At 39.5% G+C, this 24,521-nt stretch overlaps 1 protein-coding gene across 1 annotated transcript in view; it reads right to left on the reverse strand.

Annotated features, from left to right (window-relative positions):
• The window catches only part of GPC5 (glypican 5), a 655,903-nt gene that overhangs the window by 604,954 nt on the left and 26,428 nt on the right, over window positions 1–24,521 (reverse strand). The window contains exon 2 of the mRNA XM_057307720.1: window positions 8,964–9,125. Within this exon, the coding sequence (XP_057163703.1) occupies window positions 8,964–9,125 (162 nt within the window). The remainder of the gene's footprint in view (window positions 1–8,963; window positions 9,126–24,521) is intronic.

Here is a 24,521-nt window from a genome sequence, read left to right on the forward strand (position 1 = left end):
ATCCTCTGGCTCTTCCAGACCACGACTATTTTAATCCTGTGTCACAGATCAGCCTCCGCCAATATGTTTATGGCATAAATCACAGTGATGGCTTCACAGATGTATACTTATCTCCAAACTCATCAAGTTGCATACATTAAATACAGCTTTCTGTGTCAATCATACCTCCATAAAGTGGTTTTAAAAACAAAAGATTAGCCTCTATCAGATAATCAATGAATGTCCTGCCATGTCCACAAAGTCCTTCTTCCACTGAGAGTTTTAGAAACAGATGACAGTTTCTCTCACTCCAACTTTCCCAGCAGACTCAGAGATTCCAAAGTCCCCGTGGAAAGCACCCTACCGCCTCAGCATCTCTAACTCGCCTCCATGACACACCAGGCCCACACCCCACAGACGCACCCTAGGTGCAGTTTACTACAATCAAGCCCGTCCTGGCCTCAATTCCTTTCCCACCATGCCCAGGGCCCCGTGATGATCACACCGTATCCAGAATCTGACCCTTTCCCACCACCTGCACTGCCAGTACGGGGTCTAAGTCACCACAATGCCTCTTCTGGATTATTTTCCTAACCTCCTTCCCGGCTTCCTAGGTCCACCGTCACCCCTCTACAAGCTGGATGTACATGCCCCTCAGCAACTAGACAGAATAACTGTTTTCAAATCAAGCCACACCTATGGCAAAGACTTCTGTTTCAGAATAAAAGCCCCCCATGATGTGCACCTGGGTCTCTAAGACAGCCTTTCCAACCACTCTCCCAACCCCCCAGAGCCATTCTGGCCTTGTTGCTCTTCCTCTGACATTTGAGCCCCATTCCTACCTTCGGGTTACTCCTTGCTACAATGCTTTTCTCCCAGACATCCATGTATCCAACCCCTTCACTTTCATCAAACCTTTGCTCCAACGTCCCCTTCTCCCTGACTAGCCAGTTTAAGACTGCAGTCCTCCAGTACTGTCCCTCCCCTTTCTTCTGCTCTACGCTACGTTTTCCCAAAGCATTTAATTCATCCTATTTATACCTGTATTATATTTATTTTCTACTTTCCCTGGCTGAAACGCACACTGTGAGGACAGGGATTTTTGTTTCATTCCCTGAAGTACACCAAGCACTTAAAACACCGCTGGCACATGGAGATGGCCCCACGAGGGTTTGCAGGACGGATGATAGAATCCCCTATGATCTGTGCTCAACCACGGATTCCCACTACTCACGCTTTCTCCAGAGGCAAAATCTAGACAGGGCTAGAAACGAAAACAGCGGTACCATCATGCAAACTGGCTTCACTACTAATTAGTCATCTCCACTGTCAGCCCTCTAAGGGGACTTCAGCTCATTTCCTTTCCCGTTCCCTGCAGCGCTTCCGTCAGCGCTGCTCCACTGGCCGCACACTCCCACTCCAGCTCGCACCATCCCTACAGCTGCAGCAGGGCTCGCTGTCCCTGAGCACTTTGACATCGAGGGTGATCATCCCCCCAAAAACTGGGGTTCTAACAATAAGGCAGAGGGAGAACAATTATATCTCAATAGACTTGAGAAAAGGACTTTTTAGGGGCACCTGGGTAGCTCAGTCAGTTAAGCGTATGCCTTCAGTTTGGGTCATGATCCTGGGGTTTTGGAATCCAGCCCTGCATCAGGCTCCCCGCTCAGTGGGGCCTCTGCTTCTCCCTCTGCCTCTGCCCCTCCCCCTCGATTGTGCTCGCACTCTCTCTCTCTCTCAAAATAAATAAAATCTTAAAAAAAAAGATTATTTTAATAAAAAAGATTTTTTTTAATTTAAAAAAAGGTCCCCAGTTTAAATTCACCCTCAGAGCCATGTGATGTTTATTTAGTATGTCCATGCTCATATAATGAATAAAAGGAACTAAAAGATACATTATGTTACCCCTTAAAGAGGAGAGGAGAGTGTCAAGGAAGTGGGAAGTAGAAGGGCCAAAGAAGATGTGAAGATGGTAGCTTCTGGATTGATGATGGAGACTGAGATGAAAAAACCCTTGGACACATAGAAATCAATGTTCGATTTGTTACTATTTATAATTTTTAGATTTTATTTTCCTTTATCATCACCATCTCATAAAATTTATTTTATACATACACCATAGGTTAATACATATCCATGTATGTGGGTAAGTATGGAGGTGGTGATTTAAAATTATTTTTCATATTGAATTAATATGATAGGAATGAACCAGAAGCAAATGAAAAGAGTAGAATAGCAGAGGGAGGAGTAAGCATATGACTACAAGCCATGCAAATATGCAGAAACCTTGTGGAAAGCTTGAATTTCTATAGAAGATGGAAAAACATTTGAATTATTTTTTTTAAAGATTTTATTTATTTATTAGACAGAGACACAGTGAGAGAGGGAACACAGGCAGGGAGAGTAGGAGAGGGAGAAGCAAGCTCCCCACTGAGCAGGGAGCCCAATGCGGGGCTCAATTCCAGGACCCTGGGATCATGACCTGAGCTGAAGGCAAACGCTAAATGACTGAGCCACGCAGATGTCCCAACATTTGAATTATTTTAGCTAAAACTTTAAGATGTGGTAATCAAAACTGATATATGTAAAAAAAAAAAAAAATTATACCTTAAAAAAATCTTTGGGGTGCCTGGGTGGCTCAATGGATTAAGTATCTGACTTCACCTCAGGTCATGATCTTGGGGTCCTGGGTTTGAGCCCCATGTTGGGCTCTGAGCTCAGCCAAGAGTCTGCTTCTCCCTCTCCCTCTGCCCCTCCCCCGTTCATGTTCTCTCTCTCTCTCTCTCTGTCAAATAAAATCTTAAAAAAAAAAAATTTTTTTGTACCTAAAAAAAAAAAACCTCTTAAATACATACAAAACACCGACAACAGGGTCTATACCCTCGAAGTCTATACCCTCGAAGTGTGTATACAGGTCCACGGGACATAATCATAAGGGAAAATAAAGAACACAAAAAAATAAAGAACTGTTTGCAAAAAGACATTCCAATGCCCTAATCAGGGAACCATGCATTTTGAAAAGAAGATACCATTTTGCACCTATCAGTTCCGCAAATCTTTCAAATTTCTAACAATACTAATTGTTGGGAAGGAAGTAGAACAACAACAAAGGACAGCAACCGCCTGTGGGAGTTTGAACAGGTTCAGCTCCTTTGAAGAGCAATTCAGCTGTATGCAGTGAGGCTGACAATGCACATGTCCAGTAAGCCCCAGTCTCACTGTCTGCCGTCTGCGTGAGAACCCCAGGGGAACACGTGCCCACAGAGACTTGAGCAAGAATGATCGCTAACGCATTAGAAGTACAAAAATATTCTTGGGATGTCCACCAAAGGAGAATGAACAAATGTCCTAGAAATGTACCTATTAAAAGAAATTTTATAAATCACTTTACATGGATGAGTAAGAGAGAGGTAGAAGGACAGATAAATTTCAAAAACATCACTAGTTGTAACTTCCCACGTGTCCTGTCCTTCCTTTAACACAGAGGTAGCTCTTAAGAATCATCCCTTGTGATCCCTTATGCAAAAGTAAGATTGAACTAATATGAAGATAACAAAATGATAAAGAATCTGATGAAATGTTAACTCAACTTTAAGAAAATAAATGTGCGGTTCTCACACTGAAAAGATTTAACTGAAAATGTGTTTAATATAAAATCAAGAAAGAATTGTTTCACGTACCATGAGCAGGTTACTGTGTTTTCTAGGTGAGATTACCGTGGCAACAGGTGATATTATCATTTCCTATTGTCAGTCAGAATTAAAACAACTAAAAGTTTACTTCTTAAAGTTTAAAAATTAAATTTTGCAAAGTAAACCCGGTCTTAGGTCTATACCTAATATTATTTCCACAATCGATAATGCTGCATGCCAAGCCAGTTTTATTTCCAGCTGAAAAGTAATTTAATCTCTTGCAATTTTTATCTAGAATACAGGAAAATTATCCATTTTCGGAATTAACAGCAGCCTGCTGACACAGATTCAAAAGAAACAATTTTTTAGCATTTCAGAGATAAAGGACAGTGGGATAAAGACCAATCGCATCAATAGCTGCTGTAGGAGATAACAGGCTACACCACCAGCTGCCTAAAACCGAAGGGGGAAACAGTGCAATCACGTTCCGAATGCCACTGACAGAGACACCATCATGTGCCCCTTGCTAGTTCACAAAAGCAATAACCAGATGTTGGCATATGAGAAGTCTGAAGGAATCAACACAAATAAAACAGATGGAAGGTCCGGACACTTAGGACCAAGCACCCGACAGCGCTAGCACCTAGTAGGTGTTCCGCCGCTAGAGTAAGTCATCGAGAGAGGAATACATGAGAGAAAGCAATGAGGAAGGGAGGGATTCTGACATTTTACTTCAGAACCATCTTGGAGCGAAGTACTGTTCATTCACACGTTTATTCACACAGTTCAGTTCATTATATTTACTGGGTGCTAGAGATGGAGAAAAACAAGCCTTCTGCACACTGCCAGGCTAAGGCTACCCGTTCTCCTACACTTGAACTTTTGATCAGGTAATTCTCAGTGTGAAAAACAGTATTCCTCCTTTATCCTTCCACCTAAGGCTCTTCCAAGGAATAATTTTAAATATTATCCAGCTTTGTAAAGCATAGCTGAAGTGAATAAAATAAGATTCATGGACTTGATGCTTAATAACATTTATATAAATCTCTTTACTCTCCTATACGTTGATATATATTCCAATATTCACTGTATCTTTGTGCCTTTGACTGTACATGTAGGTGTCTTTGACTTTAAGTTTACAGTAGCTATACACGAGCTACACACTTCATGGTAGCTAACATCTGTTAGTGGAAGGAGGAAAATCCATTAATTACATTCTCATTCTGAATTCACCTACTTTTTAAAATAAGATATTTAATTTTGAACATATTCTTATATTTCATTAAAAATAGGAATGCATTTTTTATTAAATTCCTAAATCTCACATCTCAACCCATGAGGACAAGCTTGCCAATCTTTCAAGTACTTACAATCGAGAAATGAAAATTTCATCAGCCAAGAGAATGACATCATAAATAAAAATGCTAAATCTTTCCTGCTGTACCATTTATCACTCAGTCTTTTGTAATAATGTACACATTTTAAATGCCATATATGGAACTAGAAACCTCCAGAATAAAGACAGTATCTACCACATACTTTAGAAATACAGGAGCTACTGGAAGATAAGAGAAATAGGGAAAAGTACCCCACAAAGGAAAGATGTAGCTTTTTAACCTTACCTTCCCAACGTTTCTACAAAACACAACTTTCCAGGAGTGTTCTCCCAAAAATTCCTTCTTTTTTATATTTTGCTTCCTTTTAATTTTTGAAAGTGATGCTGTAAATTTTGTATAGTTTTCAATTTAAAAAAATTATACCGCATCATCTTATTTGAACGGAGATTTAAAAACTGACAAATTTGAAAACTGCATAAGAGTTGCTTTTTTACAGTAGATGACATAATCTCTGTCAACTCCCTCTATTTCTTTATGAGTCACACTGTACTTTAGTGTATAAATAAATAAAACATTATGAAGAATACTTCCAAAATATTTTTAAAGCCAGCACCCCCACACTCACAGTAAAAGAGCTGAAGGGAAGCAAACTCTTTTGCCTGATCTCAGGCTGTTCTGCTTTATTCATGAGCATTATTAAGCCCCTGAAAATAAAGAACAGGTATTGTCTGTAAAGCCAACGTTCCTCTTTGCAAACAGCACCATGTACTTATGAACAGCAACAGACACAGAGATATCAGCTTGTTCCTTCCAGCTTATAAAATGCTCCATCCTGTATGAATGACTACACTTAAGATATAGTGAAGCCCCAGGTCATAATTATGGACCCTTCCAAAAATAGATTTTTGTTTTGTTTTTTATTTTAAGGAAATCTGACTGAGACAAACAAAGTCCATAAAAGAAAAAGAGAAGAGCTGTCCCAATAGGCTGAGTCCAAGTCTACTGGTATGTACCTCCCAGGGCTGACCTCCAGAGCTGAATGTGGACTGTATCTGGAATAACCTTATGTCTTCTAGCACCATTGCCAGCACTGTTTCCTCCCTCCCCTTAACAATTCCTTCACCTCACAGTAATGTGGATGCCCACTAAATCCGCAGACCCAAGTCATCATTCCCATTGGCCACATCCAAGGGGTTGCTTCAAAAACATGCTTTCATGGGATTCTATAAATGCCATGAGAGAAGGAACCATACTACATCTAGACTACTACCTGGTCTAAAGTCTTTTATAACCCAAAATACCAGTTAAAAAAACAGGTTAATACTGTTGAAACAGAAGACATAAATGAAATATTTAAAAGTCAAAATATCAAAACGTAGCCAATCTACTTACATCATTTGAGAAGTGAATTGATTTCCCCATTAAATTTCTCTCAAGCAGAGAGTCTCCCAATAAAACGTGTTGGCTTCTTTCTTCTTAGAAAAATAAAGACTTTGAATTGTTTTCAGATACTCTCATGGCACAGAAACTAGATGGTCGGCATTTTACTTACTGATAAAGCCGCGTGCTCGATTATGGTACAGTAAATGTGATTTCTCAAATTGCTTTCAGCATATATATTTAAGCTTGTTTTTATGGACATAAGCCTAAAGCTACTTACTCTATTTATTAAATTAAAAGCAGGTATTCTTCTTATGAGCGAATGTGTTCCAGTAAAGTTAGCCTTTAGGTAAATTTCTTCTCAATTTATCTTGCGTTCTCATGATTCTTAAATAAAACTTGACATTTCACAAAGGGAGAAAAACAACAATTTGTAACAAGTCATATTTAAGAAAGTTCCTACCATTTTCATCTTTTATGATTAATGTTTAAGTAAATAGCAAAACTCAACCTATTGAATACAACACAATGAATTAAAGAGAAAAATTTCTAACGTACATAAAATTACTTGACACCCTGGTAGATAGAAGCAATGCCATGTATTTCTACCACTTCACTGTCACCAAACTTTCAGCAGTATCACCAAAATTCTTCAGCAGCCTGAACCCATCTTAAAAGTCTAAATAATTCAGGTTTTGTATTTTTCCCAATCATTTGAACTTAATGTTCTCTCTCTATAGATAGATAGATAGATACATACATAGATAGATAGATAGATAGATAGATAGATAGATAGATAGATAGATCAATCGATCGATCTAGGGATAGATAGAGAGATAGATCAATCTATCAATATAAAGATTAAAAGTTGCATGTTCTACCCACAGAGCCAGCCAGGCACTCAATAATGTACTCTCTCTATCTTGATCAATTTATCAAGCAATGATATCAAGCAATTTATTGATAAGCAATGTGTGCCAAGTTACAGTATCTTTGAAGGCAGAAGAAAATGTTCAACTAACATTCATTGACTGCCAGTATATTAGCAACTCAGGGCATTTATTTCACTTCTATACTTAATACCGCTATCCAAAAATACTGGCTTCTTTGGTCATGATCTTCTTCGGCCATATATTTTTACTTGAAGGGATTTAGTTTTGACACTAAAAGTTGAGAAATCATAATGCCGCTTTTCTGTTCAAAAGTCTTCAATGACTCTCAAACTCAAGCTGGTGCTTTACATCTCCTTCCATGTGAGTTCAGCTCACCTTTTTAAGCATTTGAATCTCTACCACACTCCCCATCCCTATTCTGGTCAAATTGGTTTATTCACTGTCCCTTTATCCTTACAATGTATTACCCATATTGTGCATGTTGTCATTTTCATGAGACAAAATCATTACATCACTGTGTGTGTGTGTAGTTAAAGTCTTCTGGTTCTGGTTCAGCCAGTTAAAATTACAATTTTTTGCTTAAAAAGGCGTATCAATATGTTTTCCTCCAACAGTTTCATATGAATATATCCCATAACAGAAATAAGGTTGTTTGTAAGACATCTAAAAAAAAATCACTAATATAATAACATCTTAAAATCTGACAAGTCAGTTTCCACCAAGAAAAAAAAAAAATCCTCAATTCATCATGAACTACATTTCATCTCAACTTAAATTTTATCCTGATTTATTGTATTTATTTTATTTAATGAGCATAATTTTAAAAATTAATCAGCTTTGTGCTTTAGTTATGCATGTAAACAGAGCACAAATTATTTAAATAGACTGACATGAATATACTTAAGAAAAAAGAATACTAACAGAAGTTATATTTTGCTTTGAACGAAAGCAATGAATCTGTTTGAAAAGTAGTTTAATCTAGATATTTTCATTCTAATCATATACAGAAAAGCTAATGCTTTATAAAAGGAAAAATAAATTAAGCTATTTTATTGTAGTAATAAGGAATTTTATAAAGATGATGATTAAAATAAGAAAAAGATCATCTATTTTCCAACGTGCCTTGTAATTTTATAACCCATTAATTTTATTTCTGAACATACTGTTTGAATTAAGGTTGAGTTCTGGTCTTAGCTGATCCTTAAATATCCAATTAATATTTCCTATTTTACTGTTTATCAGACTTGTCTGCACTTTGATATATCACACTGGTGTTCTTATGAAAACCATATGAGGTAGCAAGAGGAAAAATTAGATAAATATTTCTTCAAATCATATTTTTAAAAACAAATCTATAATTACCCTGTTAAAGCAATGAGATTTTATGTTATAGCAATGAGAGTTTATGTTATATAACTTTACTAAAATCTAATTATTATGCCCATCCATGTTGAAGTAAAACCGTAGGTCAGAATACTGGGGGCCCTGGAAGGATCCTAGAAGGGCATGTATTTCCAAGGACCATTTCACTAACGTAACGGTTTCCCCAGTCCAACTAAATATTTATGCCCCAGGATGACCTCAGAAACAAGTTTGGAGGGTTAGAAGAAGCTAAAACTTCATTTTATACCAGAATAATGGTATGCAAAGCTAAGTAAACCCAGCCAAGTGTCCCAGTATAATAATGAGGAAAACTACATAACAAGGCTTCTCCTTACTTTCAGAAATCAAGATACATTTACCTTGAAAAGCCGCGGCATTTCGCGATATTAGAAACTTCAATGTCGAGCTGGATGTTTGAAGCACTTGCTGCATATCTTGGCGAGCTGCAGTCTGGTATCTCTCCTCCATCTTCCTGGTGCAACACGTAGGTTTTTTGGATATGCAAACCTGAAGATCAGGTCCTGGAACAGATACAATATTTTTCAGAATAATTACCTGTTCATTTAACAAACATCACATGTTACATGTCAGTACTGCATATAAGGGGCTCATGTTCTATGTGAGAAACTGATTTACTAGAGCAGTTGCTATTTAAATATATATATAAAAAATATATATATAGGTATTGTCCATTAACCCAACCACGAAACAAAATATTCTAAACCACTAACTCTTCACTCAACTATTTTATTAACATATTGATCAAATGTTAAGTATGTCTACTCAATTAGCTAATTACCATTAACTAACAAATAGACTATGTAATAGAAAACAAATTAACTATTACATAACTACAGAGCTAAATCAGGAAACTTTTATTTTTGCTTATTTTGTTAATTCAGCCAAAAGTATCTGATCTACATATGTTATACAGAAGTATATGAGGGGCGCCTGGGTGGCACAGCGGTTAAGCGTCTGCCTTCGGCTCAGGGCATGATCCTGACATTATGGGATCGAGCCCCACATCAGGCTCCTCCACTATGAGCCTGCTTCTTCCTCTCCCACTCCCCCTGCTTGTGTTCCCTCTCTCACTGGCTGTCTCTATCTCTGTCGAATAAATAAATAAAAATCTTTAAAAAATAAAAAAAAAATTTTTTAATTTAAAAAAAATAAAAAAAAGAATTATATGGGCTAAGACAATTATTTTTCCTGAGGAAATACAATCAAATTTTGTACATCAGATAAAGATGAAAAACCTTCACCTAATTTCTCAGCTCCCCATAATGCTCGTGCTTCTCGTGGAGTAAGTGATTATCAGCAATAACAATGTAGTGGGGATCGTGATTCCCATGGGCCAAACCCACCATCCAAAACTCTACTCATCACCTAGCTTGCTAGAGACAATTCCTACCATTAAAAGTACTTTTTTTTTTTTTAAGATTTTATTTCTTTATTTCAGTGACAGAGAGAGAGCATGAGCAGGAGGAGAGGCAGAGGGAGAGGGAGAAGCAGGCTCCCTGCTGAGCAGGGAGCCCGACGTGGGGCTGGATCCCAGGACCCTGGAATCATGAACTGAGCCAAAGGCAGTCACTTAACCAACTGAGCCACACAGGCACCCCTTAAAGTACTTTTCAGTTTTACAACCGTATTCAGAAAACTTCTGGGAAGGTGCATATTACGTGAAATGTGAAGTTATTATACATATGTTAATAGTTGTGGTTAGAAAAAATGATAATATGATTAACAACTCTCATCCTAGATGAGCTAAAACCTCATTTTATACCAGAATAATTTACAAATACAAAAAAAGTAAACCCAGGAAAGTTTACCAGCACAACGATAATATGCAAATTACAGAACAAAACAGGGCAGGCAGGCACCTTTCTACACAGCAGGTGTGCTAGAGAAGGAAGTAAAGGGGCACCGCATGGATGGGGCCTATCCAGGATAACACTGATGGGGTATCAAGGTATGAGCCCCAGGGCATCCAAAGGCTACTCAGGTTTTATGTAAAGCTCAAGACAATTTTATTTACATGCCCTAATAGAATACATTTACCCCAAAGATACAGACGTAGTGAAGAGAAGGGCCATATGCACCCCAATGTTCAGAGCAGCATTGTCCACAATAGCTAAATCGTGGAAGGAGCCGAGATGCCCTTCAACAGATGACTGCATTAAGAAGATGTGGTCCAGGGGCGCCTGGGTGGCACAGCGGTTAAGCGTTTGCCTTCGGCTCAGGGCGTGATCCCGGTGTTATGGGATCGAGCCCCACATCAGGCTCTTTCGCTATGAGCTTGCTTCTTCCTCTCCCACTCCCCCTGCTTGTGTTCCCTCTCTCGCTGGCTGCCTCTATCTCTGTCAAATAAATAAATAAATCTTTAAAAAAAAAAAAAAAAGAAGAAGATGTGGTCCATATATACAATGGAATATTACTCAGCTGTCAAAAAGAACGAGTTCTCAACATTTGCTGCAACATGGACGGCACTGGAGGAGATAATGCTAAGTGAAATAAGTCAAGCAGAAAAAGACAATCATCATATGGTTTCTCTCATCTATGGAACATAAGAACCAGGAAGATCGGTAGGAGAAGAAAGGGATAAAGAAAGGGGGGGTAATCAGAAGGGGGAATGAAGCATGAGAGACTATGGACTCTGAGAAACAAACTGAGGGCTTCAGAGGGGAGGGGGGTGGGGGAATGGGATAGGCTGGTGATGGGTAATAAGGAGGGCATGTATTGCATGGAGCCCTGGGTGTTATACGCAACTAATGAATCATCGAACTTTACATCAAAAACCAGGGATGTACTGTACAGTGACTAACATAATATAATAAAATAATATTATTATAAGAAAAAAAAAGAAATAAAAAAATAAAAACAACAACAACAAAAAAGAATACATTATTTCCTTATTTTAGGGTAGGAAAAAGAGTTGTAGCCTTACTGATGTCTGGGGAGTTTCACAGCATCCACGTTAGCTCTTCACTGACCACAAACACACACACACACACACACACACAAACACAGACCCTGTCAAGCTCCCCCTTCATCATACATTTCCAAAAGTTGGTTCTGGGTAAGATCAAAACATGTGAAATCAGTCTGAGTTTCCTGCCAACGCAGGACACCAAAATTTCTAATGATTTTGGTTTTAGTTTGCTTAAGTTCGACAAGTAACAAATGACAGCATTTGAGCACTTCACAAAGGCGAGGAGGCATAAAATATTTATGTGTGTCACAGTAGGTAATATTTTGGCAATTGTTTTTCATTTATCTTGCCTAAAGTTATACAAAAGCAAATTCCACTTCAAATAGTAAAGCTGATTGAAAGAAAACAAAGCTATCTTCTCAGCTTTATTCCTAAATGGAAGGAATGAGGAATTAAGCATTCAGAGAAGAACAATAATAGAGATTGGAGGAAAAAATCAATAAATAAACATTAATGTATATAACATATTTAGTATGAGAAGGACTGCGAAGGAATAAAAATAATAATAACAATAACAACAACAGGGGCGCCTGGGTGGCTCAGTCAGTTAGTGGCTGCCTCTTGATTTCGGCTCAGGTCATGATCTCAGGGTCATGAGATCAAGACCCTTGGTGGGCTCCATGCTCAGCAGGGAATTGGCTTGAGATTCTCTCCTCCCTTTGCCCCTCCCCACCTCAAATAAATAAATCTTTTTTAAAAACCCAAAAACAACAATAGATTTTTGCAAATGTCTCTCCAGAATTCAAACACCTAACATGATTTGCTTGACCACATTCCTAAACATAGCCTAGAAAGGCCTCAATTTGGGACCACTCCTTCCCTCAGGCATGCTCCAGCCTCATCTCAGGTAATACTGCTGCCCACTGTATCCCTCCCTTCACACACTGGCCTATTTCAGTTCTTCGTAGTCACCTAGTGCCCTCTTGCCTCAGAGCCACTCCCCACGCTCATCTCTCTGAGGGGAATGCTCTCGTCCTACATGTGCTCACCCATACATGTGGCAAGCACACACCTTCTCCTAACTCATTCTCATCTATTTTTCTTTACATTTGAACTCAGTCTTCCTGCAGGAACTTTCCTTAACCTCCCAGACAGCTCCTGTCCCTATTATAAGCTCCTGAAGTACCTCATGCCTCTCCATTGCGTTTATCGTGGTCCCAATGTTATATTCCTTCATGTGATTGCTAATTAATTAGTCCCCTCATCTAACTGTAAAGCTCCAAGTGAAGGAATTTTCTTATTTTTTTAAAGATTTATTTGTTCATTATAGCAACAGAGAGCACAAGCAGGGGGAGGGGCAGAGGGAGAAGGAGACAAGCAGACTCCCCGCCGAACATGGAGCCCAATGTGGGGCTCACTCCCAGGACCCTGAGATCTTGCCTGAGCCAAACCAAGAGCTGGATGCTTAACTGACTGAGGCACCCAGGCGCCCCAATTTTTGCTCAGTTTTATATCCCAGTTGACCAGTACAGTGCCTAAAAAAATCACAGCTACTCCATTTTTTATCCATCAAACTAATAGTTGAGGATCTACTGTGCACATACATTGTCTCATTTAATCCTCACATTAACCCTATGATGTAGGGACCATTACTGCCACATTTTACATATGAGGAAATGGAGACAGAACAAAAACTGGCCACTGTCACATACCTAGGACTACAAAATGGTGGAGCTGGTGTTTGAAAAATGACAGTGATTCCCAAACTATCTTCTTCACCATCACCCTACTGAGAAGAAACTTGTAGTCTTAAATCTATAAATAGTTTGTCTACAGACATAACTGGCCATTTTTGATTCTTGTTTGGCTTCTTCTTCTTATAAGAAGTCATCTGCTTTGTCAGTTCCAAGAAACTAAGTTTTCGGTTAGGAACCATCCAAGGAGTAGTTTTTTGTTTTTTTTTTTAAAAAGATTTAATTTTATTTATTTGACAGAGACAGCCAGCGAGGGAGGGAACACAAGCAGGGGGAGTGGGAGAGGAAGAAGCGGGCTCCTAGCAGAGGAGCCTGATGTGGGGCTCGATCCCAGAACGCCGGGATCACGCCCTGAGCCGAAGGCAGACGCTTAAGGACGGCACCACCCAGGCGCCCCCAGGAACCATCCAAGGAGTTTTACTCAAAAACAAAATAGGCGAAAATATAAAGTTATAGAGTTGGCATTTGCCCTTTCACCCAATTTTAAACGGTGGGAAGCACAATTAGAAAGGTACTACCAAGGGCACCTGGGTGGCTCTGTTAGTTAAGTACCTGCTTTCTGCTCAGGTCATGATCTCACGGTCCTGGGATCAAGCCCCACATCCAGCTCCCTGCTCAGCCCTCTCTCTCTGCCCCTCCCCACCACTCATGTTCTCTCTCTCTTCCTATCTCAAAAAAATAAATAAAATCTTAAAAATAAACACTTAAAAGAAAGAAAGAAAGAAACAAACAAACAAACAAACTACAAGTTACCTTGGCCGCTATCTTAAACATAATGTGGGAGAGAACCCATCAGGTCTCACAGCTCTGAGTATGCAAGGACAGCAATGGAGACCACTCAGGAGCAAACACATCCCTCGCGTTGATGAGGATCTACATTAATTAATCCAGACTTTATAATGACAATGTAACACTAAACTCCAAACCAAATCAGGGCTGTTATTCAAAGACCTAGTTATGTTTAATTGGCATGACATTTTCATCGGTATTCAGAGTTGGGGTAGCCGTGGAGGGCAAGAGTCTACAAGACACTGGTTCCCTTGCTTTCTGTATCAGTCCAGAAGACAGACAAGATGAACCAAACACCCTCAGGGAAAGGACTGCGTCTTACATTTTGCTCACAGTATAAACACAAAGGACATAATAAGCTGTTTGTTGATAAAACGCCCAACATGGAAGGCTGCAGTTCCCCCACCATAAACAGAACAAGCATCCTAAGAAAGCAAAGCCAGATGGAGCCGAAACAGACATCATGTAGGTAGCAAGACTCATTTTTAAAATACTTCAAAGCCTGGCTTCAAAGAACATGGCATGGACTAAGAATGCTATGAAACAGCAGGAGGACATGACCCAGGCTCAGGAGCAGTAGTCACGTTTCCGAACGAAAAAATCAAGCTCTGCAAGAATTCAATTATTAAAAATGAATGAAATGAAAAATAAACAGCAGGCTCCTTGCTGAAGGGACCTTCAACCAGAATTTTGGGGGCTTTTCCTCTTCTCTCATCCAGAAGCACCAGTATTGGTGAACATGTCTTCTTTTCTGTTCTCCAGCATGAGAAACTGTTACAACGATCTCCTTGCTTATGTATCTTTTTTCTTTTTTTAATGTGTTAAAATAGGAGCATTGGTAGGCATTCTGGAAAGATGGCTGCAGTGAAGGCATGGTTTTCACTATCTCCAAATCCCCACAAGAACCAGATGGAACAACTAGAAAATAAATCCAGGAAATGTAACAAAACTAGATGATAGAGTATTCCCACGATTTTAAAATATAAACAAGGTGGGGGAAAACTAGCAACAGCCATAGATCCTCACGGTATCAGAGTCTGGACAGCAGGTAGAAGAATGAAACAGTGGGATAATGTCTGAAGAACCTGGGTACAGGAGAACTCCCAAAATAGCCAACAGAATTCACAGAAAAGAACAGTGGGCCAATTTGAGAATGGCAGCTGAAACAGGGAAAGTTTGGCCCTTTTGATTATTGGGTACGTGCGAAGGACCCATGATAGAAGGGAGTGAATGGTCAGGAGCAATCCGGACCTCTATGAACTCTAAAAACAGATCAAGCAGGCTCTTTTTCAGGATAGAACTCCACAGAGAAGAGGAACTTCTGGAAGTGGGACCAAAAGTCAACAGAATAGGGTCTGTTCTGATAATAGAAGCATAGATAAAGAAGGTCTAGACCAATGTGAGAAGGGAAATAAAGCCAAGAAATTTCAGAAAATAAGCACCCATATTTTTAAATGTTACACAGAAACAGAAGTAGTTTTGTAAAGTTAGAAAAGCTTTTCTGAAGCCTGTCTCAATCTAAATGTCCAGAAATAATACTCATATAATACTCACTTCATATAAAACGAACAACAAAAAATACTGAGGTCAAATCTCACACAGAGTTATTACAATAAAAAAGACAATAAGAAACAGAATAATATTCCCACAGACAAAGCATACTAAAAAGATACACACCTAAAAAAACAAAAAGGTAGTGAAAGAATAACACAAATCTAGAATCAGAAAACTTCAGCTAAGGGGCGACAAAACTCAGGAAAGAAGTAAAGATGAAAGAAAAAATTCTGAGATGAAAACTAAAACAGAAGGAACATAGGAGCCAGTCACACAAAGGTAATGCCTTAGGAAAGGAAAAGATTTTAAAAAATAAGAAATTTTGAAAAATCAAAAAGAATGAAAGGATTTAAAAGACAGTAACAACAAATATTGCAAGTAATATTAGCCATGGAAGAAGAAAACAGGAAAAATACTAACATTTTATGTTATGCTACAACTGCTAGGGATATAATACGGGATAAGACAAATAATTATAGAGTATTCAAATTCTATTCTCTAATTCTATCCTGTATCTTTGAAAATCAGGATTTTTTAGTATGGAAGAAAGGAGATAGAGTCATAAAGAAATAGTAAAGTAAAATTCTGTAATCTTGAATTTGAATTGAAGTATCAATATGAAATTTTGAAAAATTTTACCTTTAAAAATACATATTTCCTAGTTCACTGAAAAGGCCTAGAAACAATGACCGACTGAGTGGCAAAAGGCATCCCTTGTGCCCAGATTATCATCTCGCAGTATCGTTTCTTCCAAGATGAAATGAGTGCTTCTTAAAGAAATGCCTCATTCTGGGTCTGGAACAAGAAATATATAAGATGACAAACTACCTAAAGCATCTTGTCCACTAGAGAGCAAAGAAGCCATCAAATAACTAGTAGGGTCTCATGAAAAGGATTCAGGAGCTATGTTAGTCTGCTTGGGCTGTCATAAAATACCACAGACTGGTCAGTTAACAACAGAAATTTATTTTCTCACAGCTCTGGACACTGGAAGTCCAAGATCATGGTGCATCTCTTGAGAAGTCTCTTCTTGTCTTGTAGATACCCACCTTCTCTCTGTGTCCTTCCATGGCCTTTTCTTTGTGCAGGTGTACTCCCGGTATCTTTTCTCTCTTCTTATAAGGACACCAGTCATTGGAGTAGGACCCATCCTCATGACCTAAAGTATTTAACCTTCTTTCTTTCCTTAAAGACCTTATCTCTAAATAGAGCCATATTGGATGCTAGTGCTTCAACTTATGAATTCTGAGAGGGGGGGAGGTGGAGAGGAGTTGGGACACAATTCAGTCTAACACAGCAGCCAATTTTAAAAGATGCCTACTGGCAAAACATGGGACAACCCAAGCTTCAATAACAATGATTGTAATGAGTTGTAATTAATCAAATATGCTTAAATCCAAGGGTTTTCTATTTCCGTGTTTTATTTTATAATAAAGAAGACATTTAAAATAGAATGGCTAGTTGATAACATACATTCTTCTTTTGTCTCAAACATTTATTCTCCCCTAGTCAACTTACAGGGTTTTTATACTTGTAGCCCAAACCACCTTTATTGATGGCTGACATAGAAAAGAGCCCTTGGTACCAAGACACTGAGATCAAGATATATTTCAGGATCACCAGAGTAGATGTTACATGTCATAAAATACCAAATGCTCACCAGACGAAAACAGGACCTTGGAATTAAGAGTGGGAAGGTTATACTGGTAAACTTGCTCCTCCTATCTTTTCTGAGATTGTCTTCTTGCCATAAATTCTGAAAGTGATAGGAGTTTGTAAAATGTTATATGGTGAAAGGGTTCTGACTGAGTCAAATGTATACCTTCACCTAGCTGGAATAAAAAATACTGAAGTCCATGAATCCAGCAAGAATAATGACAATGGCACTGGTTCCGCTAGGAGCTGGCGGGCATGTGTTATCCCTCCTGGAATTTCCTTGTCAGTTTCACCTGTCCCTCACTCACACACATGCGATTCAAATGAGATCGATACGCATACACACATGTATACATATATACAATGATGAGTCTAGACTGATTAAAACATAGCATCCTATCCTGTCGGCACAGTGATTGATTCAGAAATAGCCAGTCACAAGAAAGAAATGCAAAAAGATACTTGCTGGGGCCTCCAGGAAAACAAAGCTCTCTCTCTCCTGCTGGAACTGAATTTAATGACGCAAGGACGCAGGGCCTGCAGATGCCACAGTCATTCCCCAGCTCGGAGTGAAGCCTGGATCTACCACAGCTTCTGTCACCGGCCAAGAGACCTAGCCACAGCAGCATGACTAATAGTGCCCGGGTTTACGGCGGGCTAGGCCACGCCACTCTCTTTTATGCTTTATTCCAGAACTTCAAAAGGACTTGATATTAAGTGGAGAGTTGAATAGCACCTGCTTAATGCCTGCTCCAGTTTCCTGCTCTGAAGTGGTAATAACCTTATATGTCCAAGAAACAGGAAGAAGGGTCCCACTTGCATATGACAGTGCCACCAACAGAGCGCAACCATTAACTCTGGACAAAGTGAAACATTCGATGACCTGAAAGCTCTAGAGAGTGAACAAAAGAGGGAAGATTCTGGAGGGGAGTCACTATTTTGAAGAAGGGAAAAGCCATAGGGTTTGTTTCCCATCTCTGTGGCTTTTAGTCCGAGGGCAGCCCATCTATAAAGTGGCTAAATTCCAATAAAAATAAATAAATAAATAAAAACAAAACCTCAATTCTTTTTAGAACCAAAGCACTAGATGATAGAAATCCAGGCAATCACAGTGGCTGGAAAGTGAGGAAGAAACACCAGCCAAGGGAGGGCCAGAGAGAGGGAACCCCAACTGCTATACATACACTCTGCCCAAATCTCTGGCTGAGACCTAAACTACACCTCTCACAGCCAGGGCCGACTCTAAGCTGTCCTGCTACTGGCAAGCTAAGGGAAAAGGACTTGATTAAAACTGCAGTAGCTTCCCAAGAGGCACAACTGACAGTTTGAGTCCAACCAGAGTAATTCCCTCTGAAGACAAACATATTAACACTCTTTGGAGGAATATAATAGAATCCAGAGACACCAATAACATAACATTCATGGTGTCCAGGGGACAATTTAAAATAACTGGACATATGAAGAATCTGTATAATGTGACCCATTTTCAAGAGATAAGGCAATAATTCAGACCAACACGAGATGATCCAGATGTTAGAGTAAACGGGGAAGGGCTCTAAAGAGCTATTACAACTCTGTTCAGTGAAGTAAAAGGAACATGTGCTCTGAAAATTAAAGAGTAAGAAATCTCAGGAGGGAAAAGGAAACTACAAAGAAAAACAAAATGGAAATCTGGTAACTGAAAAAATATGCAAAATAAAAACTCCATAACTAAATAGAAATGACAGAGGAAAGAGTCAGAGAACTTTAGGAGAGACCAATACAAAGTATCCAATCTAAAGAAGAGAGAAAAATTGAAACTACATACAGACAGACATAAAGAGTGCCTCAGAGAGCTGTGGGAGAATACCAGAAAATCTAACATGTAAGACTGGGGTCCCAGGAGGCAAAAAGAGAAAATAGGGTAGATAAAATACTCCAGGAAATAATAACTATAAATTTCCCAAATCTGGTAAGAACCACAAATTAACGGATCTTAAACCTCATGTTTGTGAACCCTGTATGTGAACTAAGGGGAGAAAGACAGGAGACAAGGTAGGTTCACACAACGCCTCCTAGCTCACACTTAGGAGGGATTTTCACAATGAAGAAAGGAAGTAGGGGAGTGACATGATTTGATTTGTTCTCACAAGTTCACCTAATTGCTGTTTTGAGAATCAGTATTTCTGTATTGCAAATGAGAGGATTTGGGTAAAAGTGAGGAGAAGTGGTTGGATTAGATAGCCATTGAAGGTGGAAGATAACTTGGATGTCTTAGATGGGATGTGGCAGGTAAGACACAGGAATTAAAGACAACCCTTAGATTTCGGCCGGAGAAATTGGCTGCATACATGGTAGTAGGAACGGAAAAGGAGAATGCACAGAAAGCACAAGAAGGAGCAGCTTCTCAAGAACCCTCCGAGAGAGATCCAGATTGAGGCTGTGAGCCTGGGACTTTGAAACACAAAACAGTACTATAAATACTGAGAGTTTCAAAGAGACCATCTAAGGAAAGGGTTTAGTTTATTAAATTTAGAGGGTTTCACCCTTAGGCCAGACAATTTTTTTTTTTTTTTTTTTTTTTTTTTTTTTTGGTTTGGGGGGTTTTTTGTGTTGGTTTTGGGTTTTTTGTTTTGTTTTGCTTTTGTATTTTTGTGGGAGAGCTGTCCTATATGTGGTAGATATTTTAGCAGCATTCTTGAACTCTACTCCCTGGATGCCAGTTGCAACTCCTCCCCATCGAGTCTCCAGACATTGCTCAATGTCCCCCTTGGGCATACTCAATCGCCACTGGGTGAGAAGCAATGGCCAAAGACAAAGCTTAGCGATCTGAATCGGAGCAGAGGAGAAGCTCTTGAAAAGGATGGGACAAGGAGCCATTAATGAGGCAGAGGGACAAAAGGTGGGGTAGGGGAGAAAGGAAAAGATGGTGAAGACCTGCTTTCAAGAAGGGAGAGATCTGTTCTGCTGGGGAAAGGAGCCACATTCAAGAAAGCCTGTATTTGGGGTGCCTGGGTGGCTCAGTCGTTAAGCGTCTGCCTTCGGCTCAGGGCGTGATCCTGGAGTTCTGGGATCAAGCCCCACATCAGGTTCCTCCGCTGGGAGCCTGCTTCTTCCTCTCCCACTCCCCCTGCTTGTGTTCCCTCTCTCACTGGCTGTCTCTCTCTCTCTGTCAAATGAATAAATAAAATCTTAAAAAAAAAAGAAAGAAAAAGAAAGAAAGAAAGAAAGAAAGAAAGAAAGAAAGCAAGCCTGTACTTTTCTAAGACCTATAATCATCTGGGCTACTCTTTTGGTTGTTTTCTTGACTGTGACTACATGAACAATCACACTGCATTTGGGATCCTATTAATGATAAGAAATAATTACAAGGTCATTTGAACTCGTGAAAGGTGTTGTGCTACAAAGGGTAATGTCCACTCCTTTCTAGCTTCTGCCAACCCTGACGGGAAGGGGTACCTAACAGTCCCTGATAAGTGCCCTGCATCCTGGTGCTTACCTGACCATTTGCTTTTGTGCATTTAATTGATTCTATTTAATTTCTTTTTCTCTCCTGAGACTGCAAGCTCCGACAGGATAAAGACCACCTTTGCCTTGTTTCTCAGTGTGTTGTACGCAACTACCTCAGGGCCTGGAGCAAAAGATCTTCAATAGAGCATTCATCTCCTCCCCTTTCTCCTTATTTGCACATAAATATTTTGTAAGAATACTAAGATACTTTCGTGGCCTAAAATCAATGAGACAGTTTTGGTTTTGTTTTTTTTTACGATTTATTTATTTGAGGAGAGAGAGAGTGCACACAAGCAGGGAAGGGGGAGAGGGAGAGGAAGAATCTCTAGCTGACTCCCCACTGAGCACAGAGCCCCATGCGGATCTAATCTCATGACCCTGAGATCATGACCTGAGCCGAAACCAAGAGTCACATGCTTAACGGACCGAGCCACCAGGCACTCTCAGATAGTTTTAAATACAGATCCAGGATAAGAATATCACTGAAGATACTCAAAACTGGTTCGATAAACCTTTTAAAATAGTATTTGTGATTATTGTAGAGTTTTACAAATATTCCTCATAATAATCTATTGCTGTAAGTTATAGATTCATCCACTTTTATGGAAGACAGGCATTGTCCTATAAAAGTATATATTGGTATTATTCATTAAAATTAAAAAAAATTCAAAAGAGTATTAAGTGTTTCAGCTATAATGAATTTTTTTGGTTCTGGATTCAATAAAAAATAACTAACATTTGGTGATCTACAAATTTAGACAAACAGGGTCAACACAATATTCACAGGTAGAGCAGTAATGCTGTGTCTCATGTATATAAATGGCATCACTGATCCTTCAATAGGTAATATACTCAGAGTTGTCTTTCCAGCCATGATTGATCAACACTGATACAAAATCACATACTTAAATCTTTACTTTTATAACCAATAACAAGCATTTCTAATATGAATGTATATATTCTGTGTCTATAAAGCAGAGAAAGGTATGCTAAACAGAATGCTTTCTCAAACTTACAGTCATGTATTAGGAGTCATAACCAGCTCAGGGGACAAAAGGCATACATATTTTAGATAGATAGACAGATACAGATCTACATATGTAGATATATGAAGATCTACATATATCTATATGTATACACGTACATCTATATATCTATATAGAGATAGATAGATGTATATAGCCTGTTACTTGAGTGTGAAAAAAAAAATGAATTGCAATCTCATCCTGTTTCTTTCTTTTTTTTTTTAAGAGTTTATTTATTTGACAGACAGACGGAGAGAGCCAGAGTATAAGCTGGAGGAGCAGCAGAGGGAGAAGGAGAAGCAGGCTCCCTGCTGAGCAGAGAGCCTGATGTGGGGCTCCATCCCAGGACCCCAGGATCATGATCTGAGCCAAAGGCAGACGCTTAACTGACTGAGCCACCCAGGCGCCCCTCATACCCTCAGTTTTAAAAAAGCCCCCAAATTATTCTATTGCTCTTTCACCAACTCTCCTAAAAAGACCACCTGCACTGTTTCTCTAAAGGAAACCAGGCCCATGCATTAGAGCTCCTCAAAGCCAGGCTGAAGCTGAGATTCCAAACCACCTGGCAAAAAAATTAATCATTCCTTATGTATTTGTAACCGATGGATATGGGCTAAAGATCTTGCTGGTGGTGGGGCTAGGGGTAGGGAAGGAGAAGAAATTCTCATTCATAAATGGAGCTCAGGCCAAAATGACTTCTCAGGGTACGATTCCTGTGGAATCAGCCCACCTCATATTAACTTCCCTTTCCTCCAAGAACTGCTCTATCAACACCTCCATGAGACACCCCTGATAGCACATGTGTGTCATGGGACCTCACATCTGATTGGAGTTTGTTCCACTGAACGTGAATATGTGACGCAAACAGAGCCAACTAGATTGTTGCATCTGAGAACGTGGAACTGGACCATAGAAAAAGCCAAGTCTGTTTACCATCAGAGCTGTTTTATATATAATTTAAGAGTGAAGTGCCCTGGAGACAAAAGGCAGAATGTACGGAGTAGAGAGAGGAAGGAAAACTGTCCGGAGTCTCTACAGTTCCTGCTTTAGTCCTTTTCTGGGGCCCAACAATTACCTATAATTTGGGGTTTTGTGAGATACCTCTAAAGGCTTCTAATAAATTATTTTTGTACTAAACAGACCAAATTAGTTTGTGTTTCTTGCAACCGAAATGCCTCAGCTCATACTCTAATGAAGGGGGTGTAGCAAGAAAGGATGGTTTGATCAGTAAGTTATATAGAAGGGTCTCAGGAATACTGATTACATGACCATGGAAAAGCCCAGCCAACTAAGTCGACCTTAGAAATTGTGGGTGAACAGGTAGAGTGGTTCTGGGTACAGAATGGTGACCGACACTCAAAGCTCACAGAAAGTCCCCAGGGCTTTTTTGTGTGCCTAGAAATAAATAACGTATTAAAAATCAACTCTTATTACTTGACATTTCACCTACTCTGCTATGGGAACTCCGACTGGCAGCACGTTTGTTTAACACACACACTAAAAGGAACTGCGTCACCCAGATACCTGTGAATAAAAAGAAACAAAAATCCAACTCAAATGGGCAAAAACCCACAAGGGATTTAATTGGTACAGCAGACTGAAAGTATAAAGTAAATACAATTTTAAGCAACCTTTGACATTGCTGCTTAAACAGTTTCACGAAAGACTTGCTTCCTCTCTGTCTCTCCTCTCTGTCTCCATAGGTTTTGCTCCATCCTCAGTTTCCCCGTGGTGAGTACCCCCGGGAACTTAAGCCTCAAGTGAAAACAAGGCTGCTGTGATTCAGTCCACACCACTCAGGAGAAGAGAAAATATAACTTCAAGTAGTCCTTCTGGAAGAAAGAAAAACCTTCTATCTCTCAAAAGTCCAAGTAAACTTCACATTTTATGGGCTCTGGCCAGCTTAAGTGTCCATATCCAAACACTCACTATGGTCAAAAAGGAATTATGTCGATTGGTTTAAGATCATCAGAAATTGGGGGCACCAATTTGGCACAGCTGGTTAAGGACCCGACTCTTGGTTTCAGCTCAGGTCGTGATCTCAGGGTCATGAGACTGAGCCCCATTTCAGGCTCTGTGCTCAGCGGGGAGTCTGCTTAAGACTCTCTCTCCCTCTTCCTCTGCCCCTCCCCTCAGCTCTCAATCTCTCTCTCTCAAATAAAATAATTAAATCTTTAAAAAAAAAGAAAAGATAATCGGAAGTTCAAGAATGGATCAAGCCCACTCAGAACTGCATGTCTGAGATGTGGGTAGTTTGGTTTCAAAAAAACAAAAAAAACTAGAGTACACTATGAATGATGGTGACCAAGAAATGGCAGATGACCACTGTAGGAGCAACTGACTTCTCGTTCCACACAGGAGCGCCAATGCCTACAGCACTGCTCAAGTCCAAACTAACTACGTCTTGGGGTCTTTTGGAGATACTGACAGCGGACAGGAAAAAACAGTCAGAGATAGGGTTTCTACATTGTCAGGTAGATGCTTCTTAGTACAGAAATATGGGCTTGTTTGTCCGCATGATATCACTTATTCCCTCAAAATGGTACAACCAGAAGATCTGAGGTGTGCATCTCGTTTCATCTCATTTCTGTCTTACGTTGGGAGTTCTAAAGTAATAGGATGGTAGAAGAATGTGGGAGCTCAGGGTATTTACCAGCATCTTCTTAGGAAGGCAAAATAATCAAGCCATGAAATGGCTGGTTAGATTTTAGGAGTTAACAG

Source organism: Ursus arctos, unplaced genomic scaffold (genome assembly GCF_023065955.2).
Source record: "Ursus arctos isolate Adak ecotype North America unplaced genomic scaffold, UrsArc2.0 scaffold_10, whole genome shotgun sequence".
NCBI lineage: Eukaryota > Metazoa > Chordata > Mammalia > Carnivora > Ursidae > Ursus > Ursus arctos.